The sequence below is a fragment of the Pongo abelii genome, chromosome 9 (genome assembly GCF_028885655.2).
Source record: "Pongo abelii isolate AG06213 chromosome 9, NHGRI_mPonAbe1-v2.0_pri, whole genome shotgun sequence".
NCBI lineage: Eukaryota > Metazoa > Chordata > Mammalia > Primates > Hominidae > Pongo > Pongo abelii.
Window position 1 is genome coordinate 68,114,257 of NC_071994.2, and position 15,756 is coordinate 68,130,012.

Genomic DNA, 15,756 nt, shown 5'->3' on the forward strand with positions numbered 1-15,756 from the left:
TAGATACAATGAGGATACAGGCATTAGATAAATACAGCCATTCCAAATGGGAGAAATTGGCCAAAAACAAAGGGCTGCAGGCCCCATGCAAGTCTGAAATCCAGTGGGGCAGTCAAATCTTAAAGTTCCAGAATGACCTCCTTTGACTCTGTGTCTCACATCCAGGTCACACTGATGCAAGAGGTGGATTCCCTGGCTGGGCGCAGTGGCTCACGCCTGTAATCCCAGCACTTTGGGAGGCCAAGGCAGGTGGATCACCTGAGGTCGGGAGTTCAAGACCAGCCTGACTAACATGGAGATACCCCATCTCTACTTAAAACACAAAATTGGCTGGGCATGGTGGTGCAAGCCTGTTATCCCACCTACTCTAGAGGCTGAGGCAGGAGAATTGCCTGAACCCAGGAGGTGGAGGTTGCAGTGAGCCGAGATTGTGCCATTGCACTCTAGCCTGGGCAACAATAGCGAAACTCCGTCTCAAAAAAAAAAAAAAACCACAAAAAAAAACAGCAACAAAAAAAGTGGTGGGTTCCCATAGTCTTGGGCTGCTCCACCCCTGTGGCTTTGCAGGATACAGCCTCCCTCCTGGCTGCTTGTATGGGCTGGCATTGAGTGTCTGCGGCTTTTCCAGGCACACAGTGCAAGCTGTCAGTGGATCTGCCATTCTGGGGTCTGAAGGATGGTGGCTCTCTTCTCACAGCTCCACTAGGCAGTGTCTCAGTAGGGACTCTGTGTAGGGGCTCTGACCCTACATTTCCCTTCTGCACTACTCTAGCAGAAGTTCTCCATGAGGGCCCTGTCCCTGCAGCAAACTTCTCTTTGGGCATCCAGGTATTTCCGTACCTCTGCAAAAATCTAGGCAGAGGTTCCCAAACCCCAATTCTTGACTTCCATGTACTTGCAGGCTCAACACCATGTGGAAGCTGCCAAGGCTTGGGGCTTGCACCCTCTGAAGCCACAGCCTGAGCTCTATGATAGCCCCTTTCAGCCACAGCTGGAGTAGCTGGGATGCAGGGCACCAAGTCCCTAGGCTGCACACAGCATGGGGACCCTGTGTCTGGCCCACGAAACCACTTTTTCTTCTTAGGCCTCCAGGCCTGTAAAGGGAGGGGCTGCCGTGAAGACCTCTGATATGCCCTGGAGACATTTACCCCCATTGTCTTGGGGATTAACATTTGGCTCCTTGTTACTTATGTAAATTTCTGTAGCGAGCTTGACTTTTCTCCTCAGAAAATGGGATTTTCTTTTCTATTGCATTGTCAGGCTGAAAATTTTCCAAACTTTTATGCTCTGTTTCCCTTTTAAAACGGAATGTCTTCAATAGCACCCAAGAGACCTCTTGAATGCTTTGCTGCTTAGAAATTTCTTTTGCCAGATACCCTAGATCATCTCTCTTAAGTTCAAAGTCACACAAATCTCTAGGGTAGGGGCAAAATGCCGCCAGTCCCTTCGGTAAAACACAACAAGAGTCACCTTTGCCCCAGTTGCCAGCAAGTTCCTTATCTCCATCTGAGACCACCTCAGCCTGGATTTCATTGTCCATATCATTATTAGCATTTTGGTCAAAGCCATTCAACAAGTCTCTAGGGAGTTCCAAACTTTCCCACATTTTCCTGTCTTCTCCTGATCCCTCCAAACTGTTCCAACCTCTGCCTGATACCCAGTTTCAAAGTTGCTTGCACATTTTTGGGTATCTTTTAAGCAGTGCCCCACTCTACTGGTACCAATTAACTGTATTAGTCTTTTCTCATGCTGCTGATAAAGACATACCTGAGAGTGGGAAGAAAAAGAGGTTTAATGGACTTAGTTCCTCGTGGCTGGGGAAGCCTCACAATCATGGTGGAAGGCAAGGAGGAGCAAGTCATGTTTACATGGATGGCAGCAGGCAAAGAGAGAGCTTCTGCAGGGAAACTCCCCCTTATAAAACCATCAGATCTCCTGAGACTTACTCACTGTCACAAGAACAGTATGGGAAAGACCTGCCCCCATGATTCAACTGGGACCCACTGGGTCCCTCCCACAACATGTGAGAATTTAAGATGAGATTTGGGTGGGGACACAGCCAAACCATATCTGGCAGGGCTGGGGAAATTCACCTGGGACTGTATAAGGGGGCATCATCAGGGTAGTAAGGTGGGGCAAGCTTGGTTTATAAAAAGGACTTTCTCCAGAGGGACAGAGAGTGTACGTTTCCTAGCCCCCCAAATCAGAATTCATCAGTTACTGCCGTCTTTGGGCATCAGAAGTCTGTAAAAAGCTTTTTGTTCCTTTTTGCACCAACACATGAGCTCAGCTGGCCCTGAGCAAATGAAAGTGCTGAGCTGCCTTTGTGAGGCATCCTTTGTCTTATGCTTCTCTTTGGAGCTTTGTTGTCTGAGTTCAGGAAGGAGGCATTTCATCCACAGCTATATTACAGAATTAAGCAAAGGATATTAGAGTAAAGAAAGGGGTACCATTTTTTTTCTATCTTGGACCCCTCTTTCCTACTTTTCCCCCATTTTCTCAGGACACTCCTTCAATAGCTTTTTCCCAGTCATCTGTGTGTTGAACTCCTTTTCAATGAATAACATGAGGATAGACTGGAGAAACAGGCTGGCTCTTTTTTGGTATTAGGAATTGAGCATTGAGAAAGATCATTGTGACCTTGAGCGGAAGATATTTGGGAGACTTCTTGGGATTTGGGGGATCCATGTGATCACTACCTCAGAGCAGCTAAGTGTACCCATAATCCCTCTCAACAAGGCAGGAGGTTAACAGAGGAAAACTGATCACTTGGCGTTCAGTACCTCTTCCAGGCTACTCTCCCCAAAGCTGTTATGTAAGAAGTAACCCCTCGTCAGCTGAGGAAGGAGGGTATATGAGGAGTTCCTAGTATTTTGTAAGTGCTTCTGTGTGCCAAAGCCCCTCTGTATGGTGGGAGGAAACAGCATGAGGCTATTGTATGAGTCTAGTAATTGACTATTGTATGAGTGTAGTAATTTGCTTTTTTACCACTCCCTCCTTTAGCCCAATTCTTCTTTTTTTTTTTTTTTTTGAGATGGAGTCTTGCTCTGTTGCCTAGGCTGGAGTGCAGTGGTGCCATCTCAGCTCACTGCAACCTCTGCCTCACGGGTTCAAGCAATTTTCCTGCCTCAGCCTCCTGAGTAGCTGGGATTACAGGCACACACCGCAATGCCCGGCTAATTTTTTTTGTATTTTTAGTAGAGACGGGGTTTCACCATGTTGGCCAGACTGGTCTTGAACTCCTGACTTCAAGTCATCTGCCCGCCTCAGCCTCCCAAAGTGCTGGGATTACAGGCATGAGCCACCGCACCCGGCTCTTTTAAAACTCAGTCTCTAGGGGTATATTAACTTCAACCAATTTTTGCAAAGAATGGCTAGTGGTGCCTACTCAGAGGCTTCTATCTTAATCTAATTCATCTCTGAAATGTGCATGGGCATATTTCTTCTCTACCCATCTCTGACCAAAGGTTTCCACAAATGTGGAGACAGCATTTGGAGTTTTAAAGATTCTTTACAGACTCTATATTTGGTTCACAGTAGTGGGAGAAAAGCCAACCAAGCATTGTTTAGTAGATGTAGTTATTTCTAGCTGTTTCTGTGTTTCCTATTGGAGAAACTGCTTTCTTCTTCTGAGGAGAGGGTAACTGAGGAGGAGGTAAATGATTGCATTGTGTGCCTTTCGTGGGTCACAGTGCCTTGTTTTGTTAGGTGTATGGACAGAGCTTATGAGGCAGGTGATCTTCATGACTAGATGATTTAATTCTGTCTTTATCTCTTCTAATGGCTCAGCCTGATGACATAATTTTAAAATCTTAAAGGAATAAGCAAAATGTAGCCTATTTTTAGGTGTTAAGTTAAACATTTATTGGCCTTTTAACTAGGTGGGATTCAAAGTTGTTATCCAGTGGAGGAGCTCTAGAGAGTGAAATTTAAAGTGATTCTTACAGTCTTTGAGTTTTTGACATGGGAAAGCTCTCTTTCTTATAGATTGGTAGACAGAGTAATTTATGGACTCAGCAAATGTTTATTGAATGACACACACATGGACTTGTTAAACATGCAGTTTTAATAGATTGAGAGTTTATGGAATAGTTATATTAAGCTGGACTTACGCCTACCCTTCAGTGTCTTCTTTTTTATTTTTTATTATCACAGACAGAGACAACACAGACACACAGAGGCAACACACAGAGATACAATAGACACACATGCACAGACACATAAACATCCAGAAAACACACACACACAGACAACACAGACACAGATACACACACAGAAATACACAGAGAACTCACACAGAGGCACAAAGACACAGAGACAACATACACAGCCACACACACAGATGCAGACCACACATACAGGGACAACACACACGTAGACACAGACATGTACAGAGACACACAGATACACAAATATACAAGCAGACACAGACACACATACATCTTAAGTTCTGGGCTACATGTGCAGAACGTGCTGGGTTGTAACATAAGTATACACGTGCCATAGTGGTTTGCTGCATCCATCAACCTGTTATCTACATTAGGTATTTCTCCTAATGCTATCCCTCCCCTAGCCCCTGCAGTGTCTTCTTTTAGAATACGACTTGTTGGCACAGGGAGAAACAGATCAATGAAACAACATTTAGATATGTAATAGGGATACACGCTCAAGAAAGAGCTATTTAATAATGGAGCTGGAAAAATTGCTTATCTGTAAGGGAAAAAAGTAAACCATAACAAAATCAACTTCAGATGGATTAAGAAGTTAAATGTCAAAAGCACAAGTTTAAATCTTGTGGAAGAAAATATTAATAAATACCTTTCTGACTTCTGGCTAGGGAAAGAGTTTTGTAAACAAGTTATAAAAAGCACTATCCATCAAAGAAAATAAAAGATTGATAATTGGATTTTTTTTTTTAATTGGTCCAGAGTCTCACACTGTCGCCCAGGCTGGAGTGCAGTGGCACGATCTCGACTCACTGCAGACTCTGCCTGCTGGGTTCAAATGATTCTCCTGCCTCAGCCTCCCAAGTAGCTGGGATTACAGGTGTGTGCCACAATGCCCAGCTAATTTTCGTATTTTTAGTAGAGATGAGGTTTCGCCATGTTGATCAGGCTGGTCTCGAACTCCTGACCTCAGGTGATCCACCCACCTGGCCTCCCAAAGTACTGGGATTACAGGCGTAAGGCACTGTGCCCAGCCTGATAAATTGGATTTTCTAAATGAAGAAAAAGACACCTTAAAGATAAAAACTGAAGAAATATATAACATATATAACCTACAAAGAGTTAATATCAAGAGAATATAAAGAATTGCAAGTGGATAAGGTGATAAGCAACCCAATAGAAACACGGCATAAGATATGAACAGGCATTGCATAAAAAATGCACATTTCTTAATTTCTCTTAATTTCTTAATCAGGGAAGTGAAGTCAAATACACGATACAATGCCATTTTATGCTCATTTTGTTGGCAAATTTCAAGAAGTGTGATAATACCAAGTTTTGGGAGGGATTTGGATCAGTAGGATCACTTTAGTTTGCTGGTTAAAAATGTAAATTTTTGCAACCACTTTGGAATACAGCTAGGCATAATTTTCTAAAGTGGGATATTTGCATACCTTACAACACTGTGGTTCTACTCCTAGGATATACCCATATATAAAATCTTGCAGGAGTCTAAGAAAACATGTAATAACAATCAGTGTAAATACAGTAAACAAAAAACAACTCAAATGTCTTTTTCTTTTTTTAAAGACGGAGTCTCGCTCTGTCGCCTAGGCTGGAGTGCAATGGTGCGATCTCGGCTCATTGCAAACTCCGCCTTGCAGGTTCACGCCATTCTCCTGCCTCAGCCTTCCAAGTAGCTGGGACTATAGGCGCCCGCCACCACGCCCGGCTAATTTTTTGCATTTTTAGTAGAGACGGGATTTCACCATGTTGGCTAGGATGGTCTCTATCTCCTGACCTTGTGATGCGCCCGCCTCGGCCTCCGAAGGTGCTGGGATTACAAGCGTGAGCCACTGTGCCCGGCCCAAATGTCTTTTTTTTTTTGAGATGGAGTTTCACTGTTGTTGCCCATGCTGGAGTGCGATGGCGTGATCTCGGCTCACTGCAACCTCTGCCTCCCAGGTTCAAGTGATTCTCCTGCCTCAGCCTCCCTAGAAGCTGGGATTACAGGCGTGAGCCATGGCACCCGGCCTCAAATGTCTTTTAATAGGAAAACTGATCAATACATTATGTTATATTCATATGGTGGAATATTATAAAAGAGTGAAAATGAATGAAGTATGGCTACACACAACAAGATGGTTGAATCTCAACCTAATGTTGATTGAAGTTACTACCAAAAGACTGCTTAAGGAATGATAATCCTTGTATAAAATTTAAAAACCTGGCTGGGCGTGGTGGCTCATACCTGATGCCACCCAGTATTTTGGGAGGCTGAGGTAGGAGGATTGCTTGAGGCCAGGAGTTCAAGACCAGCCTGGGCAACACAGTGACACTCTGTCTCAACAACAACAACAATTAGCCAGGTGTGATGGTGTATGCCAATAGTCCAAGCTACTTGGCAGTCCAGGAAGTCAAGGCTGCAGTGAGCTATGATTGTGCCACTGCACTCCAGACTGGGCAATAGAACAAAACTCTGTCTCAAAAAAAAAAAAAGTTAAAAACCTATATGAAATTTAAAAATATGTAAAAATTTAAAGGCATACATACATATACAATAAATTAAAAATCAAAAGGCAAAAAGATAATAAACGTAGAATTCAGGATAGTGATTACCTGGGATCAGGGATGTGTAAGTTGGGCTGGGCATGGTGGCTCATGCCTGTAATCCCAGCACTTTGGGAGGCTGAGGCCCGTGGATCACTTGAGGTTAGGAGTTTAAGACCAGCCTGGCCAATGTGGTGAAACCCCGTCTCTACTAAAAATACAAAAATTAGGCAGGTGTGGTGGTGTGCACCTGTAGTCCCAGCCACTCAGGAGGCTGGGGCAGGAAAATTGCTTGAATCTGGGAAGCGGAGGTTGCAGTGAGCCATTACACTCCAGCCTGGACACCTCAGTAAGAAGACTCCATCTCAAAAAAAAAAAAAAAAAAAAAAAAAAAAAGGAATGTGTAGGTTGGGGGATCAGATTGGGGTGGAGCACATAGTTAAGTAAAAGTACTGGCAATGTTCTGATTCTTGGGTTGGGCTGGAAAAAAAAAACTACCTAAGTTTCTCCCCAGAAAATTACCAGTTTATATTCCCAATAACAACGTATGGAATTTTTGTTTCCTAGTAAGTCAGCACTGGACATTATAAATCTTTAAAATATTTGCCAATCTAATAAGGTGAAAAATCTTTTGTTTACATTTCCTGGTTCAATTGAAATTGAACATCATCTCATATATTTGAAGTTAATCTTCTGTTTGCCTTTCATATCCTATTTTCATTTTTAAGTTGGACTAATTGTCTTAATGATTTCTTTGGTTATGAACTTTTTACATGTCATGTATAAAAATTATCGTTTCCTAGATTGTTTTATCTTTTAATTTTTTTTTTTAAGAAATGGGGTCTTGCTGTCTTCCCCAGGTTGGTCTCAAACTCCTGGCCTCAAGTGATCCTCCCAACTCAGCTTCCCAAAACTCTGGTATTACAGGTGCAAGCCAACATGCCTAGAGTATCTTTTAACTTTTTTTTATGGCAGTATTTATCTTTATGGTTCTAGCCTTGTGTTAAAGTTTAGAAAGCCTAACTCCACCCTAAGATAGTATAGTCATCTTTTATATTTTATTTTTTAATTTTATTTATTTATTTTGAGAAAGTCTTGCTCTGTCACCCAGGCTGGAGTGCAGTGGTCTGATCTCAGGTCACAATAACCTCTGCCTCTCAGGAGGCAGGAGAATCAAGGAATTCTCCTGCCTTAGCCTCCCGAGTAGCTGGGAGAGGCTGGTCTCAAACTCCTGACCTGAAGTGATCTGCCTGCCTTTGCCTCCCGAAGTGCTGGGATTATAGGTGTGAGCCACCATGCTTGGCCTATATTTTCTTTTAATACTTTTGGGGGTTGATTTTATTTTTTTACTTTTGTTATGGAAAATATCAGATGGATGTAAGGGTAAAGAGATTAGCATCCTTCTTTTTTTTTTTTTGAGACAGAGTCTTGCTGTGTCACTCAGGCTGGAGTGCAGTGGCATGATCTCAGCTCACTGAAACCTCCATCTCCCAGGTTCAAGTGATTCCCCTGCCTCAGCCTCCTGAGTAGCTGGGACCGCAGGTGTGTGCCACCACACCTGGCCAATTTTTGTATTTTTAGTAGAGACAGGTTTTTGCCGTGTTGTCCAGGCTGATCTTGAACTCCTGACCTCTAGTGATCTGCCTGCCTCGGCCTCCCAAAGTGCTGGCATTACAGGCGTGAGCCACCACACTGGGCCGCATCCATTATTATTCAACAATCATCAACTCATGGCTACTCTTCTGTGTATATCCTCCTCTCCACTCCACCTAGTGGATTATTTTAAAGCAAATCCTACACAGCATTATTTTGCCATCCAGATACATTCAGTATGTACCTCTAAAAAAGATTTTTTCCTGTTTTCTTTTTTTTTTGAGACAGTCTCACTTTGTTGCCCAGACTGGAGTGCAGTGGCGCAATTATAGCTCATTGCAACCTTGAACTCCTGGGCTCAAGCAGTCCTCCTCAGCCTTCCAAGTAGCTGGAATTACAGGCATGTGCCACCATACCCAGCTACTTTTAAAATTTTTAGTGGAGACGAGGTCTCGCTATGTTGCATAGTTTGGTCTTGAGCTCCTGGACTCAAGCCATTCTCCTACCTCAGGCTCCCAAAGTGCTGAAATTACAGGTGTGAGCTACCGTGCTCGGCCCATAGGACTATTTTAAAAACATAAAAGTGGCTTTTAAAAAAATTTAAATTTTCAACATCTCTCAATTTTTATTTATTTGAAACAGAGTCTCAGTCTGTCACCCAGGCTGGAGTACAGTGGCATGATCTCAGCTCATTGCAACCTCTGCCTCCTGGGTTCAAACGATTCTCGTGCCTCAGCCTCCCATGTAGCTGAGATTACAGATGTGAGCTATCATGCCTGGCTAATTTTTGTGTTTTTAGTAGAGACGGGGTTTTGGCATGTTGGCCAGGCTGGGGCTTGAACTCCTGGCCTCAAGTGATCCGCCCACCTCAGCCTCCCAAAGTGCTGGGATTACAGGCATGAGCCGCTGTGCCCGGCCTCAAATTTTATGTTTGAGTATAGTATTATGTTAACCTATTTATTTATTTATTTAGAGATGGAGTTTCGCTCCCGTTGCCCAGGCTGGAGTGTAATGACGCCATCTTGGCTCACTGCAACCTTCACCTCCCGGGTTCAAGTGATTCTCCTGCCTCAGCCTCCCGAGTAGCTGGGATTACAGGCATGTGCCACCAAGCCTGGCTAATTTTGTATTTTTAGTAGAGACAGGGTTTCTCCATGTTGGTCAGGCTGGTCTCGATCTCCTGACCTCAGGTGATCCGCCTGCCTTGGTCTCCCAAAGTGCTGGGATTACAGGCGTGAGCCACGGCGCCCAGCCTATGTTAACCTTTTTAGATGGACAGCATTTGTCCCCAAAACATCTGTTGAAAAATTCATCTGCAATGCATGGATCTTGCATTAGGCCATTCTTGTATTGCTATAAAGAAATACCTGAGACTGGAGATACATATATATGTGTGTGTGTGTGTATATATATATATATATATGTGTGTGTGTGTGTGTGTGTATGTATGTGTGTGTATATATGTGTGTGTGTGTGTGTGTGTGTGTGTATATATATATATATATATATATGCCATTCTTGTATTGCTATAAAGAAATACCTGAGACTGGAGATATATATATACACATATATGTGTATATATATACATATATGTGTATGTATATACACATATGTGTATATATATGTGTATATATATGTATTTATATATGTATTTCTTTGAGATGGAGTCTCTCTCTTTTGCCAGGCTGGAGTGCAGTGGTGCAGTCTCGGCTCACTGCAACCTCCGCCTCCAAGGTTCAAGCGATTCCCCTGCCTCAGCCTCCCAAGTAGCTTGGACTACAGTAGCGAGACTGGATAATTTTTAAAGAAAAGAGGTGTAATTAGCTTATTGTACTGCAGACTTTATAGAAAGCATGGTGCTGGCATCTGCTTGGCTTCTGGGGAGGCCTCAGGAAGCTTACAATCATAGTTGAAGGTAAACGGGGAGCAGGGATGTCACATGGCCAGAGCAGGAGCATGAGAGAGAGAGTGGTTGGGAGGTGCCACACACTTTTAAATTACCAGATCTTTTGAGAACTCATTGTCACAAAGATAGCACCAAGCCATGAGGGATCCACCCCCGGGACCAAAACACCTCCCACCCGGCTCCACCTCCAGCAGTGGAGATTACAATTCAATATGAGATTTGAGCGGGGACAAATATTCAGGCTATATTCAGGTCTATTCAAGACCTTTTTTAGTGGATTATTGTTTTTGTCTATTTTAGAATCTAGTAAGGCAAGTCTCCCTTCAATGTTCTTGGCTATTTTTTTCTTTTATTCTTCCAGACAAAATTCAGAATTAGTTAGGAGATAACACCCTTCAGAAAAAAATCTTGCTGAGATTTTGGAAATATTTACATTCAATTAGCAAGTAAATTTGGGATTCTTAGCATCTTCTCATGGATTTTTTTCTATCCATTAATATTGTATATATGTCCATTCAGATTCTATATTCCATGATGATTATAACAATGTTGATTAACATTTATTATGTACTATGTGCCTGACACTGTGCTAAATCCTTGACATTTATTGTCATATAATCCTCAAAACAAATCTATGACATTGGTAATATTATTATCTCTGTTACATGAATGGAACAGAAGCACCCTTAAGCATTTAATAATGTACTGCAATGAAGGCAATGTTGTCTTGGCTAGAACAGATTCATGAGTATAAGATAAATATACAAAAATGAAAGGCTTTTGTAATTTATACCTGCAAGAACATTCCAACAGGGACAAGAACTACAAAGTATTTAAATATATATGTACACACACATTTTTATTGACACATAATTATATATATTTACAGGGTATGGTATATTTCAGTACATGTATGTAATGATCACATGGGGGTGTATGTAATGATCAAATGGTAATTAGCATATCCATCATTTCAAACCTTTTTTATTTATTTGTATTGGTAACATTCAAAATCCTCTCTTCTAGCTACTTGAAAAAATACAACAAATTTTTGTTGAGTGTAGTCACCCTACAGTGCTATAGAAGACTGCATTTCTCCTATCTAGCTATAATTTTTTATTGGATAATCAGTCTCTTGCTATTCCTCCTCCTTGCCACCCTTCCCAGTCTCTGGTAACCACTCTTCTATTCTCTACTTCAGTGAGATCAACATATTTAGCTCCCACATATACAAGTGAGAACATGTGGTATTTATCTTTCTATGCCTAGCTTACTTCACTTAACATAATATTCTCTAGGCTCATCCATATTGCCATGAATGACAGGATTTCATTCATTTTTATGGTGGAATAGTATACCATTGTTAAACTACAAAGTATTTAAATTAAATGTACAAGACCGCTAAAGAGGAGAAGAGTAGATGGTTAAGAGCTTAAGCATATGACTGAAGTCAGGGTAGCTGAGTTCAAGTCCCAGTTGTACTAGTTAATAGCTGTGTGACTTTTGGCATGTTACTTAACCTCTCTGTGTCAGTTTTTGTCTGTAAAATAAGGATAGCTAGATACTGCTGCATTACTGTGGGGTTTTTTTGTTAGTTTGTTTTTTGAGAGGGAGTCTCACTCTGTTGCCCAGGCTGGAGTGCAGTGGCACCATCTCAGCTTACTGCAACCTCTGCCTCCTGGGTTCAAGCAATTGTTCTGCCTCAGTCTCCCGAGTAGCTGGGATTACAGTTTCCCATCACCACACCTGGCTGCTTTTTGTACTTTTAGCAGAGATGGGGTTTCACCATGTTGGCCAGTCTGGCCTCAAACCTCTGACCTCAGGTGATCTGCCTCAGCCTCCCAAAGTGCTGGGATTACAGGCATGAACCACTGCTCCTGGCCCCTAAATTGTTTGTTAATCCAGATTATCTACCTCATCAGCAGTGTATGAGCACTATCTCTTTACATTCTCTCAGAAGCAATTTCAAATCCAGAAGGAAGCACAGAAAGAACAAAGATCAGCCACTAAACCTTACAAATTAAGACTGAGGCTCAGAAAGAGAGAATGGTATATCCAGGGTCATAGAGGGAGGTCGTAACAGAGTCAAATCTGGAACCTAGACTTTTTGAACTCACTCCTAGGGTTCTTTTCACTGAGTATAGAATTCACAAATTCACCAGGCATTTATTTTTTATTTTTTGAGACAGAGTCTCACTCTGTTGCCCAGGCTGGAGTGCAGTGGTGTGATCATGGCTCACTGCAGCCTCAGCTTCTTGGGCTCAGGTGATCCCTCCTACCTCAGCCTCTCAAGTACCTGGGACTGTAGGTGCATGCCACCATCCCTGGCTAATTTTTGCATTTTTTTTTGTAGAGACTGGGTTTCTCCGTGTTGCCCAGACCAGTTTGGGCAACAGTCTGGGTTCAAGTGATCCGCCCATCTCAGCCTCCCAGAGTGTTGGCATTGCAGATGTGAGTCACTGCGCCTGGCCTTTACCAAACATTTAATGAGTGTTTACCATGTGTGAGACTTTTGTGTTTGATGCTAAACATCTATGACATTATAAAATCTTCACCACTCTAACATAAATTGTTTATCTCTTTATCTCCATTTTACAGCTAAGGAAATAGAATCAGAAAGGTTAAGTAACTTTCCTAAGGTCACACAACGAGAATGTGGCAGGGTAAGATTGGAACTCAAGTCTGTCTTATTTCTGAGCCCTATATTCCTTATACTGTATCTCAAATGTAGCCATTTCAGGTGTTTTGTTTTTGCCCTCTTGTTCACTAACCTTTCTAAAACTTCTTCCCGTAATGCTCTGGAGTTATTCATACTCCTCATCCTGATTTGACTTCCAGGCTAACCTCTGCTTTGTGGACATTGACAACCACTTCATTGAGTTGCCAGAGGACTTGCCACAGTTTCCCAACAAATTGGAGTTTGTCCAGGAAGTCTCTGAGATTCTCATGGCATTTGGAATTCCCCCTGAAGGGAATCTTCATTGCAGTGAGAGTGCCTCCAAGCTGAAGAGGCTTCGGGCCTCTGAGCTTGTCTCAGACAAGAGGAATGGGAACATTGCTGGCTCCCCTTTGCATTCCTACGAGCTTCTTAAGGAGAATGAAACTATTGCCCGGCTGCAAGCCTTGGTCAAGAGGACTGGGGTGAGCCTGGAAAAGGTAAGATGTGTATATGAGTCTGTGACATGTGTGATCTGTGCTAGGGTGCTGTCCTGGTGAAGTAAGGTATGGGATGAGAAAGCACCCAGTTCTGGACAACTCATATTTGTGAGCAGTGAAAGAATGTTCTGTATGGGGGACTCTGAATTCCATCTGGCAGATGTTATCCTAGCAAATGCTACTTTAATCTAAATCTGGGTAGCTTCCTCTTTGAACATCAGGGAGAGTCTGCCATCATTCTATGTGAACACTACAGCACAGTGATTGGAGACAGCATGATAGTAATCTTAGTGTTCAGACCTCTTTTATTTTTTGAGAGAGGTTCTTACTCTGTCACTCAGGCTGGAGTGTGGTGGCACGGTCACGGCTCACTGCAGCCTCAATCCCCTGGGCTCAGGCGATCCTACTGCCTCAGCCTCTCAAGTAGCTGGGACCACAGGTGCATGCCACCACACCCAATTAATTTTTTTTTTTTGTAGAGACAGGGTCTCACTATGTTGCTCAGCTAGTCTCAAACTTCTGGGTTCAAGCAGTCCTCCAGCCTTGGCCTCCCAAAGTGGTGGGATTATAAGTGTTAGCCACCATGCCAGGCCCAGATTTCTTTTAGATCCATTGCCCTTTGAGTTTCACAGCAACCTAAGGCAGATAGAATAGGTTTTATAGCCAAAGAAACCAAGGCTTAGAGAGCCTAAGTGTTTTGCGTAAAATTAAATGCCTAATACGTAGCTGAGCTGAGTCTAGAAACTAGTCCTCTTGAATTCTCACTGTTTAATTACTTTCGTAAGTTACTTATAAACCAATGGGCCAATGTAATAATCTTGTTGGGCTGTTTTTTAGTGAAATATTTCATTTTTTCTGCTTTAGTGGAGCAGATTTTTTTTTTGCTTAGTAGAGTAGATATTTTTCAAAAATCATGGGCAGTTAAAGAGGAACAGAAATATTTGGTGAGATTAAAAAAGTTTTTTGGGCTGGATGCGGTGGCTCACGCCTGTAATCCCAACACTTTGGGAGGCTGAGGTGGGAGGATCACCTGAGGTTGGGAGTTCGAGACCAGTCTGACCAACATGGAGACACCCCGTCTCTACTAAAAATATAAAATTAGCCGGGCGTGGTGGTGCATGCCTGTAATCCCAGCTACTGGGGAGGGTGAGGTAGGAGAATCACTTGAACCTGGGAGGCGGAGGTTGCGGTGAGCCGAGATGGCACCATTGCACTCCAGCCTGGGCCACAAGAGCGAAACTCTGTCTCAAAAAAAAAAAAAAAAAAAAAAGAAAGGTTTTTTTGCAGAAAGAAGGAAAGTGATATGAGATGAGGGAAAAAATAAAAAATCAAGAGAGCCAGAATTTAACCTTGTTGCTTTGTTAAATTGACCTCCCACATTCCTTCCTTTCTCCCTGACCTTTGAGATAATTAGCACCTTTTCTTTCATGGCAGAATCTCTCTCTGCCCATAAAGATCTTATCTTCACTTTCATTGAGTTGTTGGATATCTTTAAGTGAAACTCTTTGACTTTTCTCTCCTCCGTGTCTGAGTCCCTTTCCTTTTATTTATTTATTTTTTCCAGTTTTTCCTCTTTTGTTCTCATCATTTGCTACTAAGTAAATGAGCACTGTAAAAAAAATCAGATAAAAAAATCAGGGATTGCATTCCTTGGGTTAAAAGGAAGAAGTGTATGTGTTCTCAACTGCTTTTTCTTTTTTCGTAGTTGGAAGTGCGTGAAGATCCCAGCAGCAATAAGGATCTCAAAGTTCAGTGTGATGAAGAAGAACTCAGGATTTACCAGCTAAACATTCAGATCCGGGAAGTTTTTGCAAATCGTTTCACTCAGATGTTTGCAGATTATGAGGTGTTTGTCATCCAACCCAGCCAGGATAAGGAATCCTGGTTTACCAACAGGGAGCAAATGCAAAACTTTGATAAAGTGAGTGTAATCCTGCTTGGGAGGTGGTGAGGAATGAGAACTTGCCAGTTATGTCTTGAAGAAGTAATGGAAAATTACTCAAAGAAGTAATGGAAGATTATTATACTCTGGAAACAAGTTTATGGTCCATTTGATGTTGGTGCATTTGATGTTGATAAAATAGGTCTTGTTGCTTATGAATAGATGTGCTGATTATTATTATCAGATAATTTACCTTCAGCCAAAGGGATCTCTTAAAGCAAAGATAGACATGTAGAGTGAACATCAGGATTCTGGGAAGATTGGTTGACTCAGTAGGTTACCCAAGTGAGTTTGTTCCAGTGTCAAAGTTTCAAGATATCTGAACTTACATGAGTGGTTTTTTTTTTTTTTAAGTGTAGAGATTTTGCAGCTTGGTTTTCTTAAAGACCTAGGCAGCTTCAGAGAATAATTAACCTACTGGATCCCTTGGGCACGTTGACATT

General features: G+C 42.3%; 1 protein-coding gene across 6 annotated transcripts in view; it reads left to right on the forward strand.

Annotated features, from left to right (window-relative positions):
- The window catches only part of DENND5A (DENN domain containing 5A), a 129,482-nt gene that overhangs the window by 73,821 nt on the left and 39,905 nt on the right, over positions 1 to 15,756 (forward strand). For all 6 annotated transcript variants that reach the window (XM_024255110.3, XM_024255108.2, XM_054524687.1 and 3 more), the window contains 2 exons: positions 13,054 to 13,371; positions 15,077 to 15,292. In XM_024255110.3, coding sequence (XP_024110878.1) covers positions 13,054 to 13,371; positions 15,077 to 15,292 — 534 coding nt within the window. The remainder of the gene's footprint in view (positions 1 to 13,053; positions 13,372 to 15,076; positions 15,293 to 15,756) is intronic.